General features: G+C 32.0%; 2 protein-coding genes across 7 annotated transcripts in view; both read left to right on the top strand.

The window, feature by feature from the left end:
* Positions 1-250: 250 nt before the first annotated feature.
* Positions 251-27981, top strand: part of LOC129911517 (serine/threonine-protein phosphatase 4 catalytic subunit) — a 36813-nt gene continuing 9082 nt past the window's right edge. Inside the window, exon 1 of the mRNA XM_055989338.1 lies at positions 251-392. The gene's annotated coding sequence lies outside the window, so the exon portion shown is untranslated. The remainder of the gene's footprint in view (positions 393-27981) is intronic.
* Positions 271-27655, top strand: LOC129911516 (trafficking kinesin-binding protein milt). Of its 6 annotated transcripts, none has more exons than XM_055989333.1 (2): positions 271-392; positions 23035-27655. In XM_055989333.1, the coding sequence occupies exon 2, from the start codon at positions 23037-23039 to the stop codon at positions 26214-26216; it is 3180 nt and encodes a 1059-aa protein (XP_055845308.1). In that variant the 5' UTR covers positions 271-392; positions 23035-23036; the 3' UTR covers positions 26217-27655. The 6 variants fall into 6 exon arrangements, with proteins under 6 accessions (XP_055845308.1, XP_055845307.1, XP_055845309.1 ...); XM_055989332.1 differs by lacking the exon at positions 271-392 and adding an exon at positions 4624-5084; XM_055989334.1 differs by lacking the exon at positions 271-392 and adding an exon at positions 18426-18537.

Genomic DNA, 27981 nt, shown 5'->3' with positions numbered 1-27981 from the left:
GTCCCTTTTGCACATCTCTAGTACTAATTAGTCACAAATCTCTCGATAACATTCCCGCTAGAAATATCTACAAAAAAAAAAAAAAAAAAAACAAAGCACGCCGCCATATTAAATTCGGAACAATTCGACGCATTTTAATTTTTTTTTTTACTTTTTTCAAAATGGCCGCAACTCAAATCAAACTTCATTCGACATTTTAATTTTTCATTTCTAAACACAGTCGCAAACAAAATTACGTACGAATTCGGGTGCTCTGTTGCACCGTTTTAACAAAGTTTTCACCCATAAAACTTCTTTTATTTTTTTATGTTTAAAAATTTTCACATCTTGTTCGGCATTATAAACTAATAAAGAGAAAAACAATAGAAAGATTTGTTTATTTATTTATCAAGGTAAGTTTCTGTGTGTGTGATGTAATTAGATTGAAAAAATAGCGTTACGCATAAATTGAAAAATCTACAAAATATATAAAATAAACTATTGAATGGGGAAAACCTTTCGATGGAAAATGTCAAATGAAAAATTTTCACTCATGATTCAGTGGTGCAGTGATGTAAAGAAGCAACAAAAAAAAAAAATAAAAGAAATAAGAAAAGAACAAATACAAAATTAGGCTAATTGTTTGATTGAGAAAAAGAAGATAAAAAAAATGATGATGCATTGATCATCTCTTAGTTTTTTTTTTTTGGAGAACCTCTACTCCAAGAATACAACGAAAATTTTATTTTATATACACGAAGAAACCCCTTTGACTTTGGGTTTTAGTTTTTTTTTTGTTAATGTTGCGTTGTTGTTGCTGGTGCTGCTTTTGCTCTATGCTGCTGCTGCTGTGTTGTCAATTGTCGCGGGGGCTTCTCTACCAAACCCAAAAAGCAATTCCATTGAACAGAGGGGCGACAAAGGTGTCGTTTGTTGGTCACGTAAGGCTTTATTTTTGTTTTATTTTTATACATTCATCTATTTTTTTTTCTTATATTATTTGTTGCTTATTTTTGTTTTTATTTTATTTTTCTGCTGGTTCAAATGTACATATACTATACGCGCTTGAAAAAAAAAGTTTCTAAATTATTCACAGACAAAATCTTCTCTGAGTGCTTTCGGCGGCGGCGATGGTGGCAGCGGCGTCGTCGTGATAGTGATCGAAGAAGAATTTTTTTCTTCTTTATTTTTTTTCTTGAAATATATATCTTGTTTTATTGTTGTGCATTGGAGTGTAGTAGAAACTGATGAAGAAACTCTTGAGGTTTCCTTCGATTCGAAAAGAAGAAGGAGAGAAAAATCTATTAAGTTTTTTTTTAAGTTTCAGTTGATTGAACATATCGGACATAACCTAACTTTTTGTATAGAATCAAGGATGAATCGATTGGGATGTCATTCAACTGTTCAGTATGCGTCCTGTCATTTTTTTGTATCCAAGTAGGTCAGGTTTGAAGAATAGGTACTAAATGTTGTTTTTTTTTTCGGTGTGAAAAATATGCATTTTGTTGTGCATCACAGTCGTATAGAAGAGTGAAATGGTGAAATCAAGTTGTTATCTCGGAAGGTGTCTGCCTGCAGTTGTTGAGTATGGAAATGGATACATATTGTAGGTAGATACTAATTTTTTTTTTCTTCTTTCTCTTCAGATTTTTGTCTGTTTTCATATCAACCTTAACTACCTACCTATATTGGCTATTGATCCTTTTTTTGTTAATATTTTCATGCACAAAAATTATTACCTGGGTCAATAAGTACTTTGTTCTTAATTTAACACATAAAAGAATGTTTCATTGATTGATTTTATGGTCATGGTAATGTTTTTTTTTTTTTTTTGAAACTTGTTTTTTTTTTTTGCAAAAAACATGTGGACGTGCACTTAGTTTGAGTTTTCAAGGTCTTCAAAATATAAAAAAAAAAATAAGAAAAAAAATATGAAAAGTCAGTATTTTTTAATTGAAATGACATCACTAAAAGTTGAGAGTTTGTTCATCAGATGCATCATGAAATGTGAATTGAGTTGCCAACAAACAACGTTTGCAAAAAAAAACTGAAAATTCTCAAACCATTGAGTATGATCGTTTGCAACGTCTTTATTTCTGTCGCATTCCTTTTAGTGAATCATCATTGAACTCAGACGATAAAGAGCAAAACTATGGAGTGCATTCAGGATTTTATCCTTTTGCTAGCTTTACACACATGGTTTATCAATAGATTGAGATCTGAATTGCGATTAATGTCCAGATAATAAAGCAAGTTTGTCTAGGCTTCAGTTTTTACCTGGGCAATTTAGTTCGTTTTCTTTATGAAATAAGACCATAGCTTTTTTTTACCTGAATAGGTATGTCCTTTAATAAACAAAGAACTTAAACCGTTTAACTTGAAAGTTATCGTCTATAATTTTAAACTCTTCCCTCTTTTAAATTTAGTACTTTTAATTACTAAAAATGCCTTAGTGCCCCCAGATTAAAAAAAAAATATATATATGAGGAGAGCGTAAAAGAAAGTAGAATCATACTTATTGGTACTTAACTACTTAAATTCATGTTTATTGGGCTATGAAATGGTTCACTGATTCGTCCTTCCTTGAAGATGTTTGAAAATATGGTAGTTCGGGCAGCCTGAGGGCCACTTTTTTCACTATTGCTACCATTTTTGAAAGTCTCTAAAATTCATTTCTTCCGTAAATAAAGCAAATTTTTTTTAAATTCAAAATTTATGATTGAACAAATTCAAATTTAGATTTATTGAGACTTATTTTTGATTACAATAAAGTACAAAAGTACTTATTACTTTCCATTAAGCAAAAGATTGACATTTAAGAAGTCAAGATTTGAAACTTTTCGGTTATTGCTTGAACTCAGGTAGGCTTATTTGCTGTCCGAAAATGTAATGAAAATTATGTTGTGGGCAGATGGCTCCATTCAAAGATTCATAAACCATATTTTCGCTAATTATGATCTAATTTAGTGCAAACTGCATATCATTTCGACTAATTTGTCTACGTCTTGTTTGATACACCAGACCCTTTGTCAAAGTACAAAAGTTGTTAACCTTTAGATAGTTCTTATTCGAGGGATAGTATCTGTTTCGTTAACAGGAGGATGAAGACATACTATCAATTACAAACAATTTCTTTGGATTGATCATTCCCATCTAATAACTGTGTGGGAGTTTACTGAATGATGAATAATTACCTTGTTGCCTGTACATTGAGACATACAAAAGTTTTTTGAAACAAAAGCCCCAAAATGCATCCTTTTTACAAACTTTCGCTCTGTTATCAAGTTTGATGACAATGCTTTTCTTTTTATTAAATCAGTGAACATTTCACTATAAAATCATGCATGTTCTGTTATATGAACTTCATACGATAGTAATGGCAAAAGTAATGGACGTTTCAATTTTGAATTATTTTCTATCAAATAAAGATCTGATGCTTAGGTGCTGCTGCAATCCATACAAAAAACGCAAAGTAGTAATACAATTCAGCCTTGACTTAAATTTTTTTTTGTATTCTAAGCAAATATTTAGTCATTGCCTACCATGAAGGATCCAAAATTCACATACTCTACGACTCAAATTTCATAATCGACGCGAATGTAAACAAATACATTATGTCTACATTATTTGCTTTTCTGCTAAAATTTAACGTTAAAATTGAATACTTACATTTCCTTCTTTAAATTTAAAACACAATACACATTCTCTTATACAAAAAATTTATCAGTGGTGTCGCATTTGGTCACAATTGAATGAACCATTTGATATATTCGTAGGTGAATTTTTACCCCCGAAATGAATAGTAGAAAAAAAGAAGAATGTTATTTTAGGGGAGTTTTATTTTGGCGTAAATCGCAATATTACTGCATACTTTTTTATATGTAATTTAAAACTGTATTCATGCCGCCGTAGTTATGTTTAAGGAACCATTTCTTTGCTGTAAAGAGACATAAGTACATGCTCAAGCCAAAGAACAAAAACCTTCACACCCTTGATTTCGTTTTATACCAGTAAGACCCTTCCAGTCTTTTGATAGATCTTTTTAAACTAAAAATAAACTAAAATATCAGAGACTAGCACACTACGCACTTTATGACTTCAGTTAAAATGATTTGTTTCGCTCAATTGTAAATTTGTATCTAAGATTTATCAATTGAATGAAATTTTAGTCATTTTACTGCCACGCTCAAATAAGAATATACTTCCATTCGTTATTTTGTTTTTCTTTTGTAATTCTATTTATTAGTCAACACTTAGTTGGAAATATAAGGAGGAAGATTTATTTAAAAATTGCTGACGCTGCTCTATATTTTCAATTCAGTTAATTTCCCTGAGTCTGTTATCTGGCGCCAATTTCATATTGTTCAACAAAACTTTGTGAATGAATCAAGTTTTCAATTATTAGTATTAATATTATAATTGGTTGAATAAATTGCACAGTTTTTTGTTTTATCAAACCAAATTGACAGTACACCGCTAGTTCGCAACCAAACTGCACGCCTGGTTACATCCTCCTTTTATTCTAAATAAACTCTAAACATCTGATGCCAACATAAACAGGCATAAAATTTGCATTTTTGCATTTTTCATTTCTTAATCAAATTCAAAGTCAATTAAAAATGTTTTCGCGGCAAATGTTGTATGTGTTCTGTGTTCTGTGTTTGTCATCCACTTGCGCCTAACTCGTTCAGCCGGCCGGTGTATGTAAAAGTAATAAGCTATCAGCAAAGAGCATTGTAACTTTTTTTTTCTTGACGCAATCATACAACGAACATATGAAATGAATCAACTTATCGACTCAATGTTATCAAATAATGATAAAAAACAAATAATACTAAAGCTACCGCACAAAGTTGAGTGGTGCGAAAGCTTTTTGTTCCAAGTGATCTCATAATAACAAGAAGCGACGACGTTATTAAACAATTGCCACACAGCCAACAAGGTCTAGGTCATTTAACGCAATATATACTACATACGTGCTTCCGTTTGATGTGTTTAGAAAAAGGAGTGAGATACTTTAATTAGAAAAAAGAGAGAAATTATTACAAATTTAAGAAAACAGTGGAGCTTGAATAGATTCAATGAAAAGATGTGTCTTCGAACTGGTATGAACTTATAATTATTCTTGTCGTGTAATTTTTGTTGTTTTATTTTTTTTTTATCTTGTATCATACATCTAATTCATCTAAAATAAATAAATGGAAAAGTGCTTAAATGTGTGTACCAAAAAAATGTGTAGAAAAAAAGCTTTATTCTGCTGCATACATGCAGTTTGTCCCATCTGCTTATGACATTGATGGGATTTTCTTCTTTTTATTATTATTGTATAATAAGTTTTACGGCGGAATTATTAGGCAATAAGTTAGTTATCTTTTTTATTGTGTGTTTTTTTATTGAGTTTTATTTGATGTCTATCACAAAATGTTACCAATTTAAATTGTCGATTATTGTATATCCAAGGTGTTTTAAAGGTCAAAGTTACAAGAACGGAAAGTGTTTTCTTCTATAATATGAGGGATCAATAATGATCAAATAGATCTTTTATCAAATTTGAAAGTGTGTTTGTCTAAAGGATCAGAATTATTTTAATGTTCATGACGAATAGGGTTAAAAAAATCCCCACCCCTAAATGAAAGTGGCGTTTTAATGGAACTTATCTCTATATTATCAAAAAAGTGATTGCAGATTTCTATGAATCGTTTTTATATCGCTGTAGACTTCGTGGATTACTAAACAAAAATTAAATACACGATCTACCTTGCGATAAGTGATGTTTCTCATATAGTCTGAAAGATAGCGTTGAAAATTTAGTCTATTTTCTATCTAATAAAAACGTTCGTTTTTAACCCTTCTTACGAGTGTTTTAATAGTGTGTATTGAAAACTCCTTAATTTCTTAGCAATGCTCTATTTTTTTTTCTTCTTTTTTACTAGTGCGTGTGAGCAATTTATATGAGTGTTAATAGAAATGTTACTTTTAATTGAAACTATACAAACTTACTAATTTACTAACAAGCCACCTTATCTCTAATATTATTTGTGCCATTGTTCTTAAGCTTATGCAAGTTTAATTATTGCGTTTTGGATTTCATATAAGTTGCCAATCAGACTGAAGTGCAAATTACGTACCGCACGTGCTGAAAGTACTTAATTTTCATCAATAAAAAATTAAATACAAAAAGCTGTCGAGCACGGAATGATTCTTGTGAATTTACCAGAAAAAGCTAAATTTGAAAATATCCAAAGAACTGTAATGAGTAATAAAATTTACAGGCCGAAATTTCCATTGAACAATATAATGAATAATGGAATTGTGTATGTAATATAAAATTGATGTTATTTATTTATCTAAATTTATGTACTAGTTGTGCAATATTTTGTTTATCTAATAGCACAACCCTGCAGTACAACACTAAAAACTTTGGTCCTTGAAAATTCTGTAGGGGAGAAACTATAATCATGTATCCCAATAAAAACACTAAAAACATTAAAGTTCTCCAATGTTTGAATTTGGTCTGACACAAAAAGAACTGGTACCAAGTTCTTTGATTTGTGTCAATTTTTATTACTAACTTGGCAATTTAATTCAAATTACCTTTTTGTAAACTAAACAAAATTGAATCGAAACTTTGAAATCAAATCTTAAAACTTGGTGTCCTTTTATATTTCAGTCTTTTTCGTGGCAGAAACATATGAGAACTTGGATCCTTTTTTACAGTTATGTTGTTGTAATTTCAAGCCTGTTTGCAAGGCATTGCTGAGAATCTAAAGTACCTTTTCATCATTGAGTTGGTGTATATGTAGCTTGTTTGGTTACCACAGCAAATTTCATTTTTCCAATATATTCTCTTCTTTAGCCAGTTTCGTGATTATTAAATTTCTTGATTCAACAATGATTATACCCAAAATTGGCTGTAGGCTCTCGATCTATTTAAGTTCAGAACCAATAGCGTTACCTTTTCTATGACATTAATAGCTTTTTTTCGTTGGAGAGCCACCTTTCCCATCCATTTGTTGGTATTATCTTTTGGTTGAAGAACTTCCTCCCCCTTCCATTTGTTGCTAATATCATTGCAAATATTTGAATGTTGGATCGATTTGCAAAGTCAATACCAAGTTTTCGCTAGAAAATAAGTTTCTTTCTCATATTTTATAAGTTTCCATACTGGCAGTTAGGCTGATTGATATCTTTCATCAGTTCCATATTGTTATCTTGGAGCAACAACAACTTGTTTGTGCTACCACCAAGAGTATCGAGAAGAACACTTAAGAGACAAATAAAAATAGTATATTTTGAGGTGCTAGTAAAATTATTAGTCTTTTCACGGGTCTGGATTAGCTTAAACCTACTATCTAGAATCTAGTGGGTGATATAGCGTAGTGTGTAGTATGCTTCCCTCTGAAACTCGCTGGTCTGGTTTAAATCTTAAATGCGAAATGGAAAAGTTTTTCAAATAAAATGCAAAATTACTAAACTATGCACCGCAAATAAAAAAGAACAAAGGCGCTTGATGATAGGATTGTGGAAAAGGCTATAACTCTAGCCATTATACATGGTGGTAGCACCTTCAAGTTATCGTTCAAAGATTACAATATTGATTTTATTCAAAGAAAAATATAGTATTCTGTACAAAATAGTTTTTGTAAATAGATATTCACGTGTCTCATAACAACGAACAAACGTCCAGCATTTATTTGTACATACGTTTCTTTTACATAAATACAAATTAATAACAAATTTTATCCAAGCTTAGGAATGATCTATTCATTATCACTAAGTTATGTATGTTGCAAATTAATACATTTTAAATGTATTTTATACCAGCACAATGATAGTTACAGCGTTACATCTCCATTTAAGTCATAATAGAAAGACACGTATGTTAATTAAACTTCATCCAAAATTGATAATCGTGATAAAGTACTGGGGTTATTGAATCGAATATATTTTCTTATTTAAATAAAAGAAAAGCTTCACATTCTTTTTATTTGTACAGTGAGGATTCAATAGTATTTAAATCATTTCATTCCTAGGGAAATGAGTTGTAAACATCTGTACAAAAACACGCATTAGTTCATTACTCTTTGAGTAAATTCCAACCCATAAAAATTCATTCCAAGTTTTTGGTCGCAGTCTAGGTTCACTATTTTTTTTTCTAGTAAAAGTCGTAATGCGTTTAAATGTTGCATCCTGAATATGTGAATTATCTTATAGAAAGAAGTAAGATTCCGTACGTGAATCTGTGCATTTTTATTTTTAAAGAAAATCAAATGAATCATATCCTATAAGTGTCGGGTTTTCAGAAACATGTTTCTTTTGTCTTCCTCCATGTTGGTTTGTGCATCAGCCACACAACTTCCTTGTGTTCACTAATTTTTCGTTCTTCCTCAAATCAGCCATCAATCCCTTCACTAATCAAAATTGAGACATATAAAAACTAATAGAAGAAATATGTGTATCTTTTTTAAAGTGAAATGGATTCGATAGAAAAATACTTGACATTGTGCCATTTCAACTCTTGCATTGATAATCTCTTTAATTGAAAGTAAAAAAAAAGCGCAAAAAACATGCATTGGCAGCCAACAAAAAAGAAAACAAAATGAGACATAGGTAAAAAAAAAATTAAAGAAAAAAAAAAAATAATCTTGAATGAAATACGTATACATATCTCCATTTTTCTTTTAAACGTTAGTCATGTATTGTCTTTGTTCTCGAGACGTTGGATATTTTTTTTAGTTTGTTTATAAAATGGACTTCGGTGGCGTTTGCAAGTGAAAGTCACTAGGCTTCTAAGAGGCAACAAATACAATATAATTTAATTCAATAGTCGCACACGGACTTATGGTTATTTTTTTTTTTTTCGATTGTGATTTCGTAGTGTTCTTGCTTTCCCTGTTAATTGGAAAATATATGCTACGTTATAGTACGTAAAACAAAAATAAAAAATCATTGTTGAAAACTAATTACAAATACAAAATTAGAAATGAAAGGATGAATAAGTGGGTGTCAAAAGAAATGCAGATAAGCAAGTGGCATGTCTTTTAAGTAACTGTTTTTATTTTACAAAACAAAAAGAAATGGTAAGTTGTTGTTGGTTTTGTGAAAAGCGATTAAACATTCTTTCATTGTGATCAGGAACGAAATTGGAAACAAATTGGTCTGGAGCTTAGGCGCACTGCTTCATATGATGATTTGCTTTTATCTATAAGTATAAATAATTTTTTTATTTGTATACACATCAAAAAATCTTTCTAATGGTAATCTGCTCTTCCTCCTGTTTTTCGCTTAAAATTTTAAATTTGTGTTCAAATTGATTAAATAAAAAATAAAGAAAAGAAGCAATATTTAGTATAGCATAAAGAAAGTAAAGCACTAAGCGGTTAAGTAATAAAAATTCAGAAAAAAACTATTCTTTTTTATTTGGTATCAAAAACAAATTTAGAGCTACTCGTTCCTATAAAAAATAAATCTGCTAGTACTCAAAAACTCATTGATTCAAACTTTATTCAAACTTCGCATTTTTACTTAAATCGCATTTTCGAACTTTACTCACTTATTTACTTAGGGTGACCAGCGCCTTAAGGCGATGCTACGATCTACTGTGAATTCGGACCTCAACCAACAAGCTTCTCCAGCACATCTATCCTTAGTCAGAATGATGATAGATGATATCTGACACGGTGGGCAGGAAGCATCGACAGGTATGAGAAAAATGTCGACAAAAACTGCAAGTTGGGTTGTATTTGCTGATGATTATACGTGCAAAATCCGTTGGAATTGAAATCCTAGCTGCTCCTTTTCAAAAGTTATTCATATTTTTGTATTTCTAATCGGGACAATTGGGAATAAAAATCTTAGGGAGAGTACGATAACTTAGGCGACAAGAATTGATAACGGTATTTTGTAGAGGAGTTTAATACAATAATTTTTTACTACAGGAGGGGGGGGTCCATCTCCCCCCGTTTAGGCGGGAGGGGCAATTTTCTAAAATATCATGTTAAATACGAAAAAAAATTATTAAAAAACAATGGCAACACTTACAGTTATGAATGATACCTTTTTCAAGATACAGAATTGTACACTTGATTCTAATTTTTAAATCAAATTATTGCAATTAATTGTTCTCGAAATAATCAACTTCAAAGTCAAAATTTGGGAAAAAAGTTGAAAAAAAAACACATTAAATACTATTTTTACCAAGACTGTAAATTTAAATATGAAATAAATCAACAAAATAAACTGCCTCAATTAATTTATAATCAAATTCTGAAAATTATATGCTTCTATGCCTTCTAGTTTTTGAGAAAATTGAAAATTAAAAAACTACCTTTTTATCAGATTTGTATTTTTTAGCTGTTAACGTGTTTACATAAACATAATGCTTGCAGTATGCCCCCTTGCAACCCCCCTGCTTGAGCTCACTTTCTGAAAACCCGCGAAGCAAGCCAGGCATGATACTTTTAAGTTAAAAAGCTGTTCATATTGGTGAAAATAGTTAAGAAAATGAAAATCTGATAAAAAGATAATTTTCTTATTTTCATTTTTCTCGGAAATTATAAGGCACAGAAATATATGGTTTTCAGTATTTGATAAGAAATTAATTGAGGCAGTTTATTTTGTTGATTTATTTCATATTTAAATTTACAGTCTTGGTAAGAATAGTATTTAATGTGTTTTTTTTTCAACTTTTTTCCCAAATTTTGACTTTGAAGTTGATTATTTCGAGAACAATTAATTGCAATAATTTGATTTAAAAATTAGAATCAAGTGTACAATTCTGTATCTTGAAAAAGGTATCATTCATAACTGTAAGTGTTGCCATTGTTTTTTAATAATTTTTTTCGTATTTAACATGATATTTTAGAAAATTGCCCCTCCCGCCTAAACGGGGGGAGATGGACCCCCCCCCTCCTGTAGTAAAAAATTATTGTATTAAACTCCTCTACAAAATACCGTTATCAATTCTTGTCGCCTAAGTTATCGTACTCTCCCTAAGATTTTTATTCCCAATTGTCCCGATTAGAAATACAAAAATATGAATAACTTTTGAAAAGGAGCAGCTAGGATTTCAATTCCAACGGATTTTGCACGTATAATCATCAACAAATACAACCCAACTTGCAGTTTCTGTCGACATTTTTCTCATACCTGTCGATGCTTCCTGCCCACCGTGCTGATTCCTATGACAAAAACAAACCCTTTCCTTAAAAGAATGGATGAATGAATGTTGTGGGGGGAAGTTGGACTACGACCTTTAAGGTCTATTGTGCCCCCAAATTAGCCTGCTAGTTACTTCTTACAGCACGGTCTCCAGGTTGATACTTTTCAGGTATTAAATTATTTGGAGTATTTCTATCGACGGTAGAACTTTACTTATTGCTACCTGGTGCTGGCCAAGGTATCTGTGTCGTTGGTGCATCAGTGATTCACAGCTGCCCAGTATGTATTCTGGTGTTTTTTCTTTATTATTGCAGAATCTGCAGGTGGCACTGTCTGCCAGGCCAAGACCCTATCCTTAGCCAACTGCTTCCAGTTTCGCACACCAAGTTGATTGAGGTCCCCTTCCACTTACGTGTGCCAACTTGAACAAGGTATTCTTCTACCGCGCCGTCTTTCTAGGGTGGAGTCGAAAATTGTCCGGTACCTAACATTGTTGTCAATGCGCTTCACATGACTCACCCACCTCAGCCGCTGCTGAGTCAATGTACTCGTGAGTACTAAGAAAGATATAGCCCGGTAAATACTAACAGATGTCTAGACGTACCACCGTCAATAATAAAAAAGTTGTAAAACCAGAATTTCCGAATCGCCTTCTGTCGATTCATTTGATATACCTCCGATGTCCTTCGTGCAAAAGGGGGCTGAGTTGTAAGTGTTGTGCGGTACAGATTTTACTGACGGACTGACTTTAGTGCATTACCCATTATCCCTCTAAGAAAGACTTGTAAAGAGAAGTGGATTAAAAGTATTAAAATTAGGAAAAAAAACGCTATTCATTTGTGTGAAGTCAGTTGACCCTGTTGCTATGGGCCTGCACTGTACAGAATAAATCGGGGTGAGATTCTGTATGGCGAAAACGAACAAACGTTATAAACGATATAAACTGACCGAACTGAATGTCTAACGGCCAATTTCTTCACATAAGTCCTAAGTCAGCTTAGTACCCGGTCTAGCTAGACCAGGTCCTAGCTCTGGTACTCGGTCCTAACGAAAAGTTAGTACCTGAGCATTTCTTCACATTTATAGGACCTGATTTAAGTTCACAACGAGGTCCTAAGAATTAATACGTATAAAATTGGTCTAACTGTCATTTATTGAAGTTTGAAATATTTTATTTTTACATTTGATCAAATTTAACAAATACAAAATTTAATAAAAATGGAAAACAAGAAGCAAATAATTAAAATAAATTAAATATTGAAAAAATGTTATGAAGATTAAAAAGGCTACAATCAATAAAAATTCATACATTTTATGAAGAAAAAAGTCAAGAATGAAGACAAGAATAAGAATGCAGAATCATTCAGCTAGAAATGGCGAGGAATCATTCAATAAAGCCTGCCAAAAAGGCAGAAGGGCCACCATAAACCATAATTATATAACGAATAAAAAATATTTTTTATAGATATATGTTCATTGTGTTAATAAAAGAAAAGCTTTTAAAAAAGCAAATTTAGTGATTTGGTATTATTATGTATTTTTATTCCATAATTGAGCCCCATCGGAATTAAAATGTCCGCAGTTTATAGTACGTAAATTCCCACAGATATTTTAATTTGTGATACGATCCTCCAAATTAGCCGAGCCCGAGGTGATGTCTATTCATTGGTTGTACAGCCTCGTTGCCAAAAGCGAGTCGCGAGTGTCTTGCAATTCGCTTCTACTGCAAGGCCTAAAGACCTAAGGTCTTACAGGCATATAGAATTAATTATTATCACTAAAAACGCACTTATCAATCGATACAACACCCAAGTAATTAAAAAATCTGTAATTATACAACAGGTCATTTAAATTTTCAAATGCAATTAAAATTCACAAAGTCCACTAAATTTAAAGAAAAAATTATGAACATTTTCTTTTTTTACGTTTTTTTCTTCTTTATTAAACTGCAATATCACTTGAAAATTATGAAATCCATTTATTTGATTCGAGTACTAACCGCTAGACTACCGATTTTGAGGTCCTAACTTCTACTGAGTCCTAACTAATACTCGGTACCAATTTGACAGTACTAGGGCTTAGTACTTTTGTGAAGAAATCACTTGGTACCGATTTGAGTACTAACGATTGGTATAATAACCAGGTCCTACCTGATTTTGAGGTGCTAGCTAGTACCGAGTCCTAACTAGTACTCGGTCCTAAATTGACAGTTCTTAGGCTTAGTACCTGAGTCAAGAAATGAGTTGGTACCGATTTGAGTACTAACTTTAGGACTAGGACCGGTACTAGCGCTAGGACTCTGTGAAGAAATCGGCCGTAAGTTTATCTTTCTATTTTCTTTTTTTTTTTTTTTTGTCTAAAAAAAATTAATGGGACAGCACTTTTTTTTGGAGATAAAGAGCTTGTACTGTAGTCATTGCTATGAATATTTAAGTACGGGTAGCTAAACGAACGTCCATTCGACAATGTTTATTAATCCTTTGATAAAATGTTTACTGTCAAGATATTTTACTGATTAAAAAAATGGTGTAGGCAAATACTTAATCATTTACGAATTATGACAGCTGAATTATGGAGAAAAAGGCAATAAGAGATTATTATTATAAATCATATTTTAAAAACGAATTAAAGTTTCAACAACAGAGTGAACCTGACAAAAAAGCTCCCATTTGAAAAATCGTCAAATAAATTGTATTTTTTCCCTTTGAAATATAATAAAACGAAAGTTTATTCGATACTTAAAATAAAACTCAAAACAAAATTTCTATTTTATATTTTTGTATTCCTATTAGACATTGCAATAAATAAAATTCCCTACAAAATTATTAATACTCCATAAGAAAAGAACATAGTCGACAATTCTTTTTTATCAATTAGGTTACAACCTTTAGCAGGTTATAAAAATAAAACTGATTTATATCTTCCAAAGAATTACTTCTTCTTAAAACTCTTCACAAAATTAAATTGATGATATTTTAGTCTTCTAATAAATTAAATAATTTATATAAAATCTTTAGTTTGTTCACATCGAAATAAAAAACCGTGTCATGTCTTTTTAATTGTTTATAGTGTGTGTTGATTTAGGTGGGTCAAATATTCATTCATAAATTCAAATCTATATTTATAACTCCAGAAGTGAAGAAAAAATATTTGTGTTTAATTACGTCAGCTATTTGTGAACTATGGGAAAACAAATTTAACCCTGACACAATACTATCGTGCCTTTTGCTTTGAAAATTCTATATTTTGTGTTTAGTTTTGCAGTAGACATTAAAATACTTTCATTACTGAAAATATATCTTTTTTTGTTAGCTATGTTCTCATTTGTCTTCGAGTGGATTTAAAAATTTACTCGGTGAGTTTAGAGTACTGTTTTTTTTATTTTGCATGGAATTGAAAAATAAATTGGTTAAGTGAAAATTAACAGGGAGATACAAATACACAAGAGAGCCAATAAATATTGTACAATATTAAATGATTTCCTTGTTTAGTGATTTCGATTTTTCAAAGTTTGCTATTTTGATTAAAACTAAAAAGTTCAAACAATTATTATAGTTTTTCAACTATGTATGTATTAGAACAGTAACTAGATTTTCATGTATGCCTTATTTTTTGAGCCACTATCTCTTACTACAGTTAGTTCAATTTCGATTGTAGTTGTATTCATCCAAACAAATATGGCAGTTATCATGTTTACACCACAGATTTGTTAGTGCGACTGTCAACTTTCGTAAAGTGGAGATAACACTTTATCAAATATAAATAAAACTAAAACTTATCCTGAAACGAGGTGAACAAACTTATTTATCGAAAATGCATCAATTTTTGGATGTGTGATGGTATTCAACGATAGATATTTTTAGAAAGTATTTAAATAGAATTTATGAGATATACAATTATTGCAGACCATAGTGGAGGATTTGGAAATTGAAGGGTTGTGATAATTTTTTTCTTTTTTTGATAATTATGATTTATTATATAAACAAAAGTGACTTGCACTCATCAGACCTTTTTTTCAGAAAACCAAATACATATGTAGTTAACTTCAAGTCGCTATACTTTAATCGCAATAACCCTTAAGAATACTCATACTTTCAAGTGCATATTGGGAGCAGATTAACCCAAATAAACGATAGGTATGGCAAAGATCTATCTTAGTAGCAGCTACTTTTTTTGTATCACAAAAAAAAAAAAAACTGATTTGTGATTGCACTTTAACTTGCAACTGATTTGCACTTTAATTGCAGCTTCACTAGATAGTGATGAACAGTACAAAAAACCCAAGATTGAAAAAATAGAACAGATATTGTCGACATTAAAAAACATTTCTCAAGAGTGGAATAAATCTTGTATCACACAGTTACTCAAATGCAGCGATTTTTCTTAAAAAAATATATGATGGATCTCGCAATACAATAAATTTTGGGTTTTTTAGTCATGTTAATCCAGTTTTGAATTTAATTCTTTAATTTTTAATTTTATGTAATGTTAGGAATGTCCAAGTAATTAAGTAATCAGCTGTGTTTTTTGACAAGGCTATCCGCAGTAGGATTTCTCAAATATCAATATTGAACAAAGACTTATATACAGGGTTTCCCAAAAGTAATGGATCAAACGAAATATGCTGATAGGAGAACTTAAGGGCTCTCAGAATTTGGTAACTTGTTCATCCCAAATCCTTACGGTTTTAGATTTAATGCAATTCTTGTAAAATTTCGAAAAATCTCTACTTTGCAACAGTATTTTGCTTCCTGCGCCCATTATTGATTTTTGTTTTTTTTAATTCTTTTACAAAAACATTGGCAAATAATTAGGAACAATTAATTAATCAAAATGTTTTTTATCCCATACGCCATTTCGCTGCAAATTAACTAACAGTTTCAAGTTTTATAAAAAATCAATTTCTAACTTTTATTTGAGAGCAACACCGCAACAAAAATTTGAAGGGTGTGAGAATGGTTTATTATTTTAAAAAGTTGCCCTGTTATTCTAGTTTTCAAAAATGTATAAAAGTTCAGTTCAAAAGTTGCAGTTAGATCGCATAATATTACAATTTGAATTCAACAAAACAGGGGTTTTCAGAACAAAAAACAACCAAAAATAAACACATTTTCTCGAACTGTTATTTGTTTATTTTTCTTTGAACAAAAGCCTCTATTTTTGTTTGTATTTTTGCTCTGAAAAACTCTGTTTTGTTGAATTCAAATTGTAATATTATGCGATATAACTGCAGCTTTGGGAACTTTTATACATTTTTGAAAACTAGAATAACAGGGCAACTTTTTAAAATAATAAAACATTCTCACACAGTACAAATTTTTTTGCGCTGTTGCTCTCAAATAAAAGTTAGAAATTGATTTTTTATAAAACTTGAAACTGTTAGTTAATTTGCAGCGAAATGGCGTATGGGATAAAAAACATTTTGATTAATTAATTGTTCCTAATTATTTGCCAATGTTTTTGTAAAAGAATTTAAAAAAACAAAAATCAATAATGGGCGCAAGAAGCAAAATACTGTTGCAAAGTAGGGATTTTTCGAAATTTTACAAGAATTGCATTAAATCGAAAACCGTAAGGATTTGGGATGAACAAGTTACCAAATTCTGAGAGCCCTTAAGTTCCCCTATCAGCATATTCCGTTTGATCCATTACTTTTGGGACACCCTGTATACACACCAAGATATAGGAAAAAAGAAACTAATGTTCTTTGTCAAAATTCTGTCCGCAGATGGATTTAGCTTCGTTCGCTTTTTTTGTTGTTGTTGTCATTTATCGTGGTTGGTTTGGGAGAGCCTTTAATTTCTAAAATTGCATGTACCCCTTTAAAATACTTCTCTTAAACATAATATTGGATACAATTATTAAAAAAAAAATTTTTATTAAGCTTTTTTATTTATAAACCAGATAATAAATAGTGATTATTTATTCGCTCAACCTAAACATAACAATTAGTCTGATGAATTTAATGAAGTTACAGAATAGCTGTGTTTTATTGGTAAAGCCTGGTACGCAGATCGAGCTAAATTTTAGCCGAGATAAAAATCCCATACAAGTTATCGATAATTTGTATGGGATTAAAATTTTCGATAAGACTTAACTGTGTACGTAGGTTGAAAAAATTTTAATCAAAAACGACTGAAACGATAAACATAGGAATACGTTGTGATTTATTAACTTTTTTTTAACTAATCGTTTATTGTTGCTTACAGTGTAAAATATTTTCTAACCTACATAATTCGTTTTCAATAGAACGCAGCTAAAGTCTGTTTTTTTAAGAATTTAGCAAAACAATTAATTTGAATTTATCTGTTTAGTTTTTATTTAAATTTTTTTTTTTTTAGAATAAATTCTAAAGATTTTTTTTGCAAGTACATACTCACCTTTGTTTCCCTTTGTTCGTTTTGAAAATTTATAACTTATATCGTAATCTGCTTTTGTTTCTTTTAATTTACTTAGCAAAATATTTAAAAAAAATTAAAATTAAACCTTAATTTAATAAATAAAAATTGAAAATATTATTACTTAAGCTTAAAATTTTAGGAAATTTATAAAAAGAATGATCACACCGTTGCTGAATCAGTTTTTTATATTTCATACTTCTAGTAAAACATCTATTACAATTTTTCTTCTAAACACAGCATTAAACAAATTTTAAAATTGATTGAGTAAAGTAGAGTAAAAAAAGATGAGTGAACTTCTTATTGAAGTTTTACGAATGACGGGAATTATTAAGGGTTTTAAGATATGGGTCTAGTGGATGTATCTAGCATCTGTTATCTTTATATCAATAAGATCCACGTGATGTTTTACTTCTTCCATTCCCACCTGCTTGTGAATGATTGTAATGCCAACAGAATGATCTAAAGTACCTCTATCAAAAAAGGTAAAACAAATATTTTCAATCCCCCGAACAAAAAAACAGAACCAGTTTTCTAGAGTTTATCAATTTCTTTCAACCTCTTTGTATCTTTACTTTTTGAGATACAATACCTAAAAGACACACCCTATACAAAAAACTATCTGACATTTTCATATTTTACTTTGCTTTGACTGTACTTGGTTTATACTTCTGAACGCTGCTAGCTGACTGCTACACAGAGAGCGCACCAAGTATACAAAACGTGAATCATGTGACAGGGGAACTAAACTGACAGCAGCTCTCAGTAGTCTCAGTAATCGTGACACATCCATGGAGAGCAAAGTGGAAACAAGTTGATTATATTTTTAGGAAAATGAACTTCAATTTCATTTATATTTTTTGGTGATTAAGTAACACACTATTTAAAATTTTGATTAAAAAACGTGTTGGTAAATAGAAAAACAATAAAAAAAACAAATATAATCAGACAAAATTAATAGGGTAGTTTGTTGTTGGTTGTGTTATGTTTTATTTGTAATGTAAGTAATGCAATGTGAATGAAAGGTTTGGATTTTCATAATTCTCCATTTGGGTTGGGTGATTTTTAAAGTTAGAATGGTGCAGTTTCTTCTCAATTCGACGCAAAGTATACACATTACACAGCCAAGTCGCTAAAGGGATGGTCTTTGCTCTGCAATTACGCCAAGTTAGTCTTCTATAGCGAATTTTTTTTCGTTTTTACTTGAAATTGTTTTTGTGTGTGTGTGTGAGTGTATTGGTGTTGTGTGAAGCAAACATCGATTTTTTTGCGACCAGTGCCAACCAACTGACAGAAAAACTGAGCTTTTTCTTGGTGTACGAGTATATTTTTTGTTTCGAAACTGAGAACACCTAGCTGGCCTATCTATCCTTTCTATGTGCTCTTCGAAAGAAAGTGACTCTGACTAGTACTGGGGGTTTTTTGTTTATTATTTTTTTTTTCTTGTCTTAATCTTTATCGGTCGTCTATGCGTTGTGCTTTTAACTTTTTTTGCAAAGCAAAAAAAAATAACTTATTTCGAAACGATAATAATATTCTTGAGTTATAATTGTTGTTTATGATGACAGTAAAGTAGCACTTTGTGCGAGTATAAACCATTTGGTGGAATACTGAATAAACTTTTATTTCATGTCACGTTATTACCGGTCGGCATCCGCCTAGAACAGTCATGTGTCCAACATCTCTATAAACTGTCTCGGGCAAAGTTTAAATACAGCTTAGTCTGTTTCTGTGTATTTTTTTTTAAACAAATTGGGTTTTTTAATGTAAGTAGAAGAACCCAGAATTGCACAAAAGCAAACTGTTTCTTGTTCCCATACTTTTTAAATTTGCAAAAAAAGAAATTGTGTGAAAACAGCCCCTTTCTTCAGTGCGCGTGTTAAAAATTTCTGTAAAAAATCAGACATTCCAATGAAAGGAGAAAATATAAAGATGTGTGTTTTTTGAGACAAAATAATTCATAATATTCAATTTGTCTATTAAATAACTTCATGCATTTCACTATTTTCAGTTTTTTGGTTAAAAAATTGTAGTATTTGCAATTTAAAACGAAACTTCTGTCGGTGCTTGTTAGTATTTTTTTTTTTTTTTGCTTATTATTAAAGCTTCATATAGTTCAAAGCTTTTCATACGGCTGATGGAGGTCTACGTCATTGGAAGACGCAAGACACATAGAATTAAAATAAAATTCTTAGATAAACACTGTCCTCTTGCATTATCTTATCGATCATCTATAAAATAAGTGTGTGAAGATTATTTTGTAACTTTTAATGCAAAAATATTATTAAAAAATGCATTGGCCTTGGCCTTAAAAAAAAAATAACCAAAACACCCCCACCCACCAATACCTTTCTGTTGTGGCTTTGTTCAGTTGTAATGTTTTGAACGGGGTTGGTAAGTAGATAGAGAGATACCTTTGTGTACTCCTTGCAACTAATTCCGTATATTTTCATCCTCTGGATACTATTTGCAATTTGGTTATACAACATCATTTTTATATGTATGTGGGAGACCTAATTTATATTATTTGCCGAATAATATTTGCCGAAATAACATTAATTTAACTGTGTTTTCAAGGTTTATTATGACTGAAGCAAGTGTTTTTTTTTTATCAGAATTCTTGCAACAGTTTTTTCATGTCGGCTTTGTTTCGTCATCACTATCAAGTTTGTATAACAAAAACAGAAAAAAAATCAGTTCAAGACATTTGGAATGGCGTTGTTGTTGTTTTTCCTGCCATCTGATTACGACACTCTTATGAACATTTCAAAAATTGCGAAATTCGAATATTTTAAGGACATTTGAGTTTTGTATTGAACACGAAGAGTATTTTTCAGTATATTATGTCTGTCATCTGCCATAAAAATACATTATTTATAACTGTTGGGTTTAATCTGATGTCTTAAAAGAAAGCATCAGGATAAAATAGTACCTGCCGGCATATATGTTTTTAACGAAAATCACGTAGCTCGGGCCTCCCAAAAATAGTCCAATACGTGGTGAAAACGTATTCCTGATATCAACTAACTTTCACAATTTTCGAATGAAAGATGTTTTACTGCCGATAACTTTCAATATTAACCTGCACTTTGTGCCACTTGAATTAGTACATTTAGAATTTTTAGAATTGAATAAATTTGCAAGTGTTTACTCATTTGGTTATTAGTGTTAATTTATCATAAGCTTACCACAAGTTTTCCACTTCAGCTTTTTTACCTGGAATTACATATACGTGAGCTGAAATAATAAAAAGTAAATATTATGTAGTGTGTGTGTTAGTCATCTTGTAGTGATTATTACATACTTAAGTATACTCTCAATTGTCAACTAGCAACAATTTCTCGTGAGAGTTTATGATGTCAACGAAAGGATAGCAACTATCCTAGATTAAAGAAAATATTTGCATATGTATTTTTGGAAATTAACTGAACGTTCCTTTTTTGCGTGAGCTTTTGACACCTTTCTAAAGTCAAAGAACACTGTAAAACAGCCAAGAAAGGCAACTTTCCATCTTTCTAAATCTTCCCAACGCAACAAAATTGGAGGTCAATATGTTCCATTTAGAAACTACACAATCAATATGAACATTGAATTAAATTAATTTTTTTTTTGTTGATTAAAAGCATATTTTTATCTTCGGATTCCAAATTATGTCGTTTCCATATTAAATAAAAAAAATATTTTAAGGTTCAGAAATGTTAAGGATTTAAAAGTCAAAAAGAATCTCCCTAACTCGTTTTACACATCTTACTAAATTTCCGTTCCGAAAATGTCGTTGACTTAATATTTAGTGCCTAATGTTTCCTGAACATGTCCAATATAAAGATTCTGGAATTGTCATTTAATCAAATTAAAATACAGCCCTATTCTGCCATTTGATTTACGTGAAAGTCTAAAATAAGAAGCGTTCAAAAGGTGTTTAAAGTTAATTTCAAACAATTTTTATTTCCTCAGAGTTTCTAAAAAGGACGAGAACAACACTTTGTTATTGAAAAATAGGAGTTTTTCAAAGCCAATTTGGCATGATTAAGAAAGGGAATCCTTCGATTCACGTAAATCGAATAGCAGAATAGGGCTGATAATTTCCTTCATAAAAATTGATCACTAAATCAGAATGCCTTGAACATGAGGAGTGAATTTTTTAAAAGAGGATAAAAATACTTTTCGCAGTTTCATAGAAATCCAGTAAACAAAATAAGAATTTCAATGCTAAATATATTTCAGGTGGGATCCATATCTCAGAGATCGATTTTTGCTTTTGGGTTTGAATTTGATAAATTGGCCATTGTTGGAAAAAAAAACTGAAATTTTTTAATTTCACAAGTTCTTTTGTATGTAAAAATAAAATAGTTACAGTTTTTATTTATACTTAAATACACCAATTTTCGTAAACAATTTTTGTCTGTATTAATAAAACCCACCAATCTTGTCCCAATATCTCAGTCTTAAAAGAGTTTTTGCTATCTATCAAATAACAAGATGTCCAGTGACTTCAGCAAAAAGCGATTGCAGTTATCCTGTTTAACATCGATTAACATTGTTTGCTTTTCACAATTTACATAATTTTTTGTTGTTCTACGTTTTTTATACGTTTTTTTTTCTGGCGCTTAAACTTCAATAAAAACACACTTATACTTGAATTGAAGATTTTTGCTGATTTTTATTTTGGCTTGATTTGCTTTTATTCGTGTTCAGAATATATAATTTTGAACCACTGTTGCACAAATTTTTAGCACATGCAGCAGATGATTAAATATAAGGAGAAATTTAACCAAACAAAAATCTCTCAATCTTCTACCCTACAGCTCTCCAAATTTAGAGGTCTAAATTTTGTTCAGTATTTGTTAGTTTCTTGAGTTTGCTCTTTTCATCACTGGATAACTGAATCGTTGATCGCTTCTCGGAACTTTCGTTCTTTAAAAAAAATATCACTGGAGCATTGTATTTCTGTTGTTGATCCAATTTGGTTGGCGGCGGCGATTTGTTAATAAAAATTTAAGACTGCCAGATTGCCTTATGGACATTGAGGTGTGGTGTTTACATACTTTTGTTTCTTTCTCTATACATATTTTTTAAACAAGCATCTTTATTACCAAATGTTATTAGAAAAAAAACGCTCCATCAGTACAATATGTCACTTTTTCAAGACTTGATTGGATTAGAATCTTGCCTTAACGGCTGTATAAATCTTTCCTTTCATGTTCCGAGGAGTTTGATCTCCAAACACACACACACAATAATGCACATTCTTCCTTTTATTTAATTATCAACTATTAAATAAATAAATTCTCATTTTACACTTAAACTAAAAAAAAAAATTAACTTAACATTTTTTCTCGAATACAAATAAAAAACATTGATCCCACAATGACTTATTTGCACTCGAAAAATTAGATTAAACTCATATTAATTTTAACAAAAAAAAAAAAAACATTCAAATTTCGACCGAAATCTCGCTAAGTGGAATACTTTTCTTTCTTCTCTAATCGTTGTGCAGAGATGCTTCATGGCGCTTCAACAAGTAGTAGGGCGAGGCCCCCTTTAAGTCCCTTGGCACTGGCTACTCTTGATAAACATTTACCAAATTTGTCGTCCAACAAACGTCTCCAAAACAAATACAAAGAAATAAAATTCATAACCGAAAAATCGGCGTCGACGTCTTTCACAGACGTGGGATGCATAACTGACATATGCAACAGTGACAACCTTCCTGAAGTCGAAATATTTTCCCTGTTGGAAGAAAAAATTCCTAAATATAAAGTACGAACCGATGTGCTAACTGATTTTGCAGGCTATACAAACGAAGACTGGTTTATTCCCGCACCCGCACTTAAAATCCCCGTCGAGGGATTGGGCCTGACAAAGGATCAAACTCGTGAAACATTAAATTACTTTCTTCTATGTGGAAAACGAGTTAGCCAAATGACCCGATCGTACGATGATATCGAAGCCGTAACACGTCTGCTCGAAGAAAAAGAAAAGGATTTAGAGCTGACCGTTCAAATAGGCAAAGAACTCCTTACACAAAATAATCTTCTAGAAGGTCGAGTTGCAGAGCTAGAAAACGAATTAAAACAAACCTCCGAACACCGAGCCCAGTTACTACATGAATTGCAGAAGAAAAACGAACTGATTGCAATTCTAACAGATGATGAAACGGGGAATGATCCTGCAGCAAATGGTTCGCAAGCGTATGTTTCGCTTGACATGCTTCAGGATAAGATTGCCACCCTACAGGAACAAAATACTTCGTTAAAACTCGAAGTGAGCCAATTGGCTGATGAGACAGACCAAGTAGAGGCCCGCGAACGAAAACTAATGGAAGACATAACCATGGAGTTAAACTCGACGCACAGTCAGTTCGAGAGTCTCAGCCTTGAGCTAGAGAAATACCGTGAAGAAAATCGATTGCAACGTGAACAAATAGCAAATATGACTGCGAGATTGGCAGAAGCAGAAGTTCACATGCACCGCCTAGCTCACGACAACAGCGAGCAAGGTTCGTTGCTAGAAATCACCAAAGAAAACCAGAATCTTTTGGCCCTGGAGTTGCTAGAATTCAAAAAACGCTATCAGGAAGTGATAACATTACTTGAAGAAGCGCAACAACAGCTGCGCAAGCATCAGAAAAAGCTGCATTCACACGGCCGAAGCTCATTTATGGCTGGATTGCCTGGTATGAGTGGTCCACATCCAGACTCATTACAGTCAGAACTTATGGATTCGTCTCTTTACTCGGAAAACAGTATTGATTCGGGTATAGTGCGTGATCATCGCAGTGGTAGCCTTATTCCTAAAAATATGGGCGGTGTTGGTGCAATTATGTCGCCATATGAAAAAGTTTTCGAAACGGTGCGCTGCGCCTCGAAGAGTGGCAACTACACAGACCCGGCTAGTGGCATGTCACAATTGGGAGGTGGTGCGATGTCAGTAAGTTGCACGTCAGGTCCACGTATTTCCGCAATGCCATTTATAGGATCTTCAACAAACTATACAAATCCAGCTGGCGGCTATTCTGGTTACCATTCAAACTTCGACAGTGCAGCATCCTTGGCCGGCAGTATGTCATCTGATCAATCTGGTGACGAAGGATATCCAACTTTGCCGCCAGGCGTACCAGGAGCTCCAGGTGCCAAAGATCTTGAAGCAGCACTTAAGCGACTTACTCCCGCTGAGGTTTTAGCGCGTCGTGCAATGTTATCGCATGCCCCACCTGGAACATATAACTATGACGAAAATCCATCGGCCCGTTTGCCATTGGGTATTCGAACACCAGACAGCATTATGTCCACTGGATCATCATCGAATTTGTCATTCTCCAATCGACAATGGCGTCTTCCGGATAAATTGCAAATAGTCAAACCTATTGAAGGATCCCAAACTCTGCATCATTGGTCGAGATTAGCAACTCCAAATTTCAGTGGCTTGCTGGAAGAACGACCTGGGGTGACAATACGCGGTGGTCGCAATCTTGAAGAGCTCGGCGTACTTTATTCGCTATCAGATGTTGAAGAAGATATCGATGATTTGCCGGGCAAGCAATTCGAAACCCCCGGTGGCAGCATTTATACTTATACCAACAGCATGGTCATGCATCCCGACGACGGAATACTTAACGACTTATCCTTCTTGTCCCAGTCTCAAATATCATCACGAATGGCTTCAGCTTCGACTTCCAGGCAGCCAAGTTGCCCACCTACACCAGAACGCGGCAGATCACGAAGGAGTTCGTGTTCAACATTCTCACTTAACATGAGCCTGGCGTCAGTACTGAACGAACGTGGAATTCGAGCTGTCACCCCAAGTGCACTAAGTACACCAGCTGGTCCAAACTTTTCGCCAACAGTAACACCCTGCAACAGCCCGGTCGGTTCGCCCGAAAGGTCTATTTCTCCAGAAGAGCGTCGTTTTGGATTATTTTCCAGTGGTGCTGATATGATCAAGCGGCAATTTAAAGGTGATTTACTTCGTGCCAGCCAAACGCAACAACAGCAGCAAAGAATAATGCTGTCCAGATTAGAAAAACGAGCATTGCGTTCACTTAAACTTATCGAAAAACTCGAGAGCATAGGTCTTGAGAATATTATTGCAACTCAGCCTAGTGAAATTCATCATATTGGACGAGGTATTGCGAGTCGAAGTTCAGGCAGTCCAATGGCCCAATTAACAAGTTTAAGGCATTTCCCATCATCAAGTGCCAGTAGTAGTACTGCAGAAAGTTTATGTAGTGATTCGAGTTTTGATGATATTAATATGGCAGATATGCACAAAAGGGGAGGAGCAGCCTTCAATCCTATTAGAAATAAGTCAAGTAATATTGGTGCAACAACAACCGAAACAGACAAAACCAATACTGATAAAGATAAAAGCCCAGCAATCAAGACAGCTACAGCAGGATTAACAAAAGTTCCCACGACATCGCCACCCACAGACAGTCGACTCAAGCAGATGCAACGTCAAAAGTCACGACGAAACCTCAAAAATGGAACAGCTCAACAGCGATCTGATTTGGGAACCATCGCTGGTAGTGGAACACGAGCTGTACGCGCAGATCTCGGCATGGTCGAGCAACAAAAAGCTGAACAGAAAAAGGCAACTTCTGAAAACCAGACGGCTGCACAATCGTTTGTTGGTTCCATAAGCTCATTACTGTTTGGTCGCAAGGGCGGCTGGCTATAGTTAATTTGCACTTACCTATATTTAATTTTAAGTTCGATCATATCGTGTACATATAACACACTTTATATATTTTTTATGTTTTAAATTTTGCCGTAAAAAAAAACTAACAAAAACCACAAAAAAAATACATAGACACACGCATTTGTTGCGACTCTGGCAATATCTGTGTTCTGTGAGTGACTCATAGAGATCTCTAATTTAAATGAAGATAATTCAGTCCGTGACCTAAAGTGCCTAAATTTAGTCCTATAAGTAATATTTCTGTTTACACACACCGTGACCGATTACAGCCAAACCATAATGTCTTTCATTTCATTTGTATATGGTGCTTAGTTTTGTGTTCCTTTTTTTCTTTTCTTTTATTTTTATATACATATTTCTATTTTACCGACCAACGATACTATGCCAAGTATTTATTAGAAAGAAAGATGAAAAGCTTTAAATTCATTCATACCTACTAACAGCGATGACCTCAAAATGGATGGTGCATTGTCCGTCTGTGCCTTAGGATGGACGGACGTTTAGTGGCGTTTTTGGGTCTATATCGCATATATATGTATGTATGATGTGTATAAATCGCGGACTGAATTATTATAAAAAAGAATATAATTAAACTAGGCCAATAGTTGCTCTTCTCATAGCTCGCAGCAAAATATTTATAAATATGTTTTATTTTTTTTTAGTTTATTCTTAAGCCAATTATTACAGATATTGCTAGAGTGCACAGCGAATCGGTGACATTTTTGTCTTTAATTCTAAATATACCTACATACCTACATATATTTTTATGATTTACTTATAAAAAAATATCATCAAAAGAGAAAAAGAGAATTTTTTTGTTTATTTTTTGACAATGTGACCTTAAGAGAAAAATCAAAAAGAAAAAAAAATTGTTTGTTTGCTATATTAGTTTTGTTTATTTTTTTTTGTCTTTTGCTTCTGGAACAGAAAAAAACATATTATAAAAATTAACCTTTGAATGGCGAATGAAGTTGAAATTGAAATCAAGTTTTTTTCATAAATCGTTTGTAACATTAAAAATACATCTCTTCTCCTATTCTCATTATACTCGTAATTCTAAAAGCGAGCTATGCTATGTTTTATTTTTCATCAAGTCTAGTCTTACAATTAGTTTTAGTGCGATATGAATTTGTATATTTTTTTTTATTTATTTTTCGTAACAATATTATTAACCACTGTTGAGGTGATTAAAAAAAAACTTAAATTTTTAATTTCTTCCTACATTTCGATCATCGAATGACATTTTTTATTCAATCATCATCAATCATTTTTTGTTTATAAGACTATAAAATACTGTTGAATAATCATCTGAAAGTGGTGGTGTGGTGCTACAGGAACGAAAGTTAGGCATGTGATATTTGAATTGTATCTTGTATCCTAAAACAAACGAATTAAAAACAAAATCAATAAAATTTAAATTGTTGTCTTTGTTGATATGTTAAGAGTTAAAAGCGTTGCAATTAGCAAAAAATTCTATTTTGTTGTATATATTTTTGTTGTTGGCTTTGAAAATAATCAGTATTTTTATTTTTGTTTTTTTTCTTCTTTCAAATAAAAATTAGTATGAATCATGCATTATACAAAATTTTTGTTGTTTTACCGTATTTTATTGGATTTTAAATTTTGTTTTGCTTTTGAAACTCGCAACCATGTGGCTTTTCTTCAAGAATTACAGTACATTATGGAAGGCAGACATACTTTCAATAGAAATATAGTTTTATTTAAATGTTTGTCTTGTCTTTTT

Source organism: Episyrphus balteatus, chromosome 2 (assembly GCF_945859705.1).
Source record: "Episyrphus balteatus chromosome 2, idEpiBalt1.1, whole genome shotgun sequence".
Classification (NCBI taxonomy): Eukaryota; Metazoa; Arthropoda; class Insecta; order Diptera; family Syrphidae; genus Episyrphus; species Episyrphus balteatus.
This window is presented reverse-complemented; position numbering and strand designations above follow the sequence as displayed.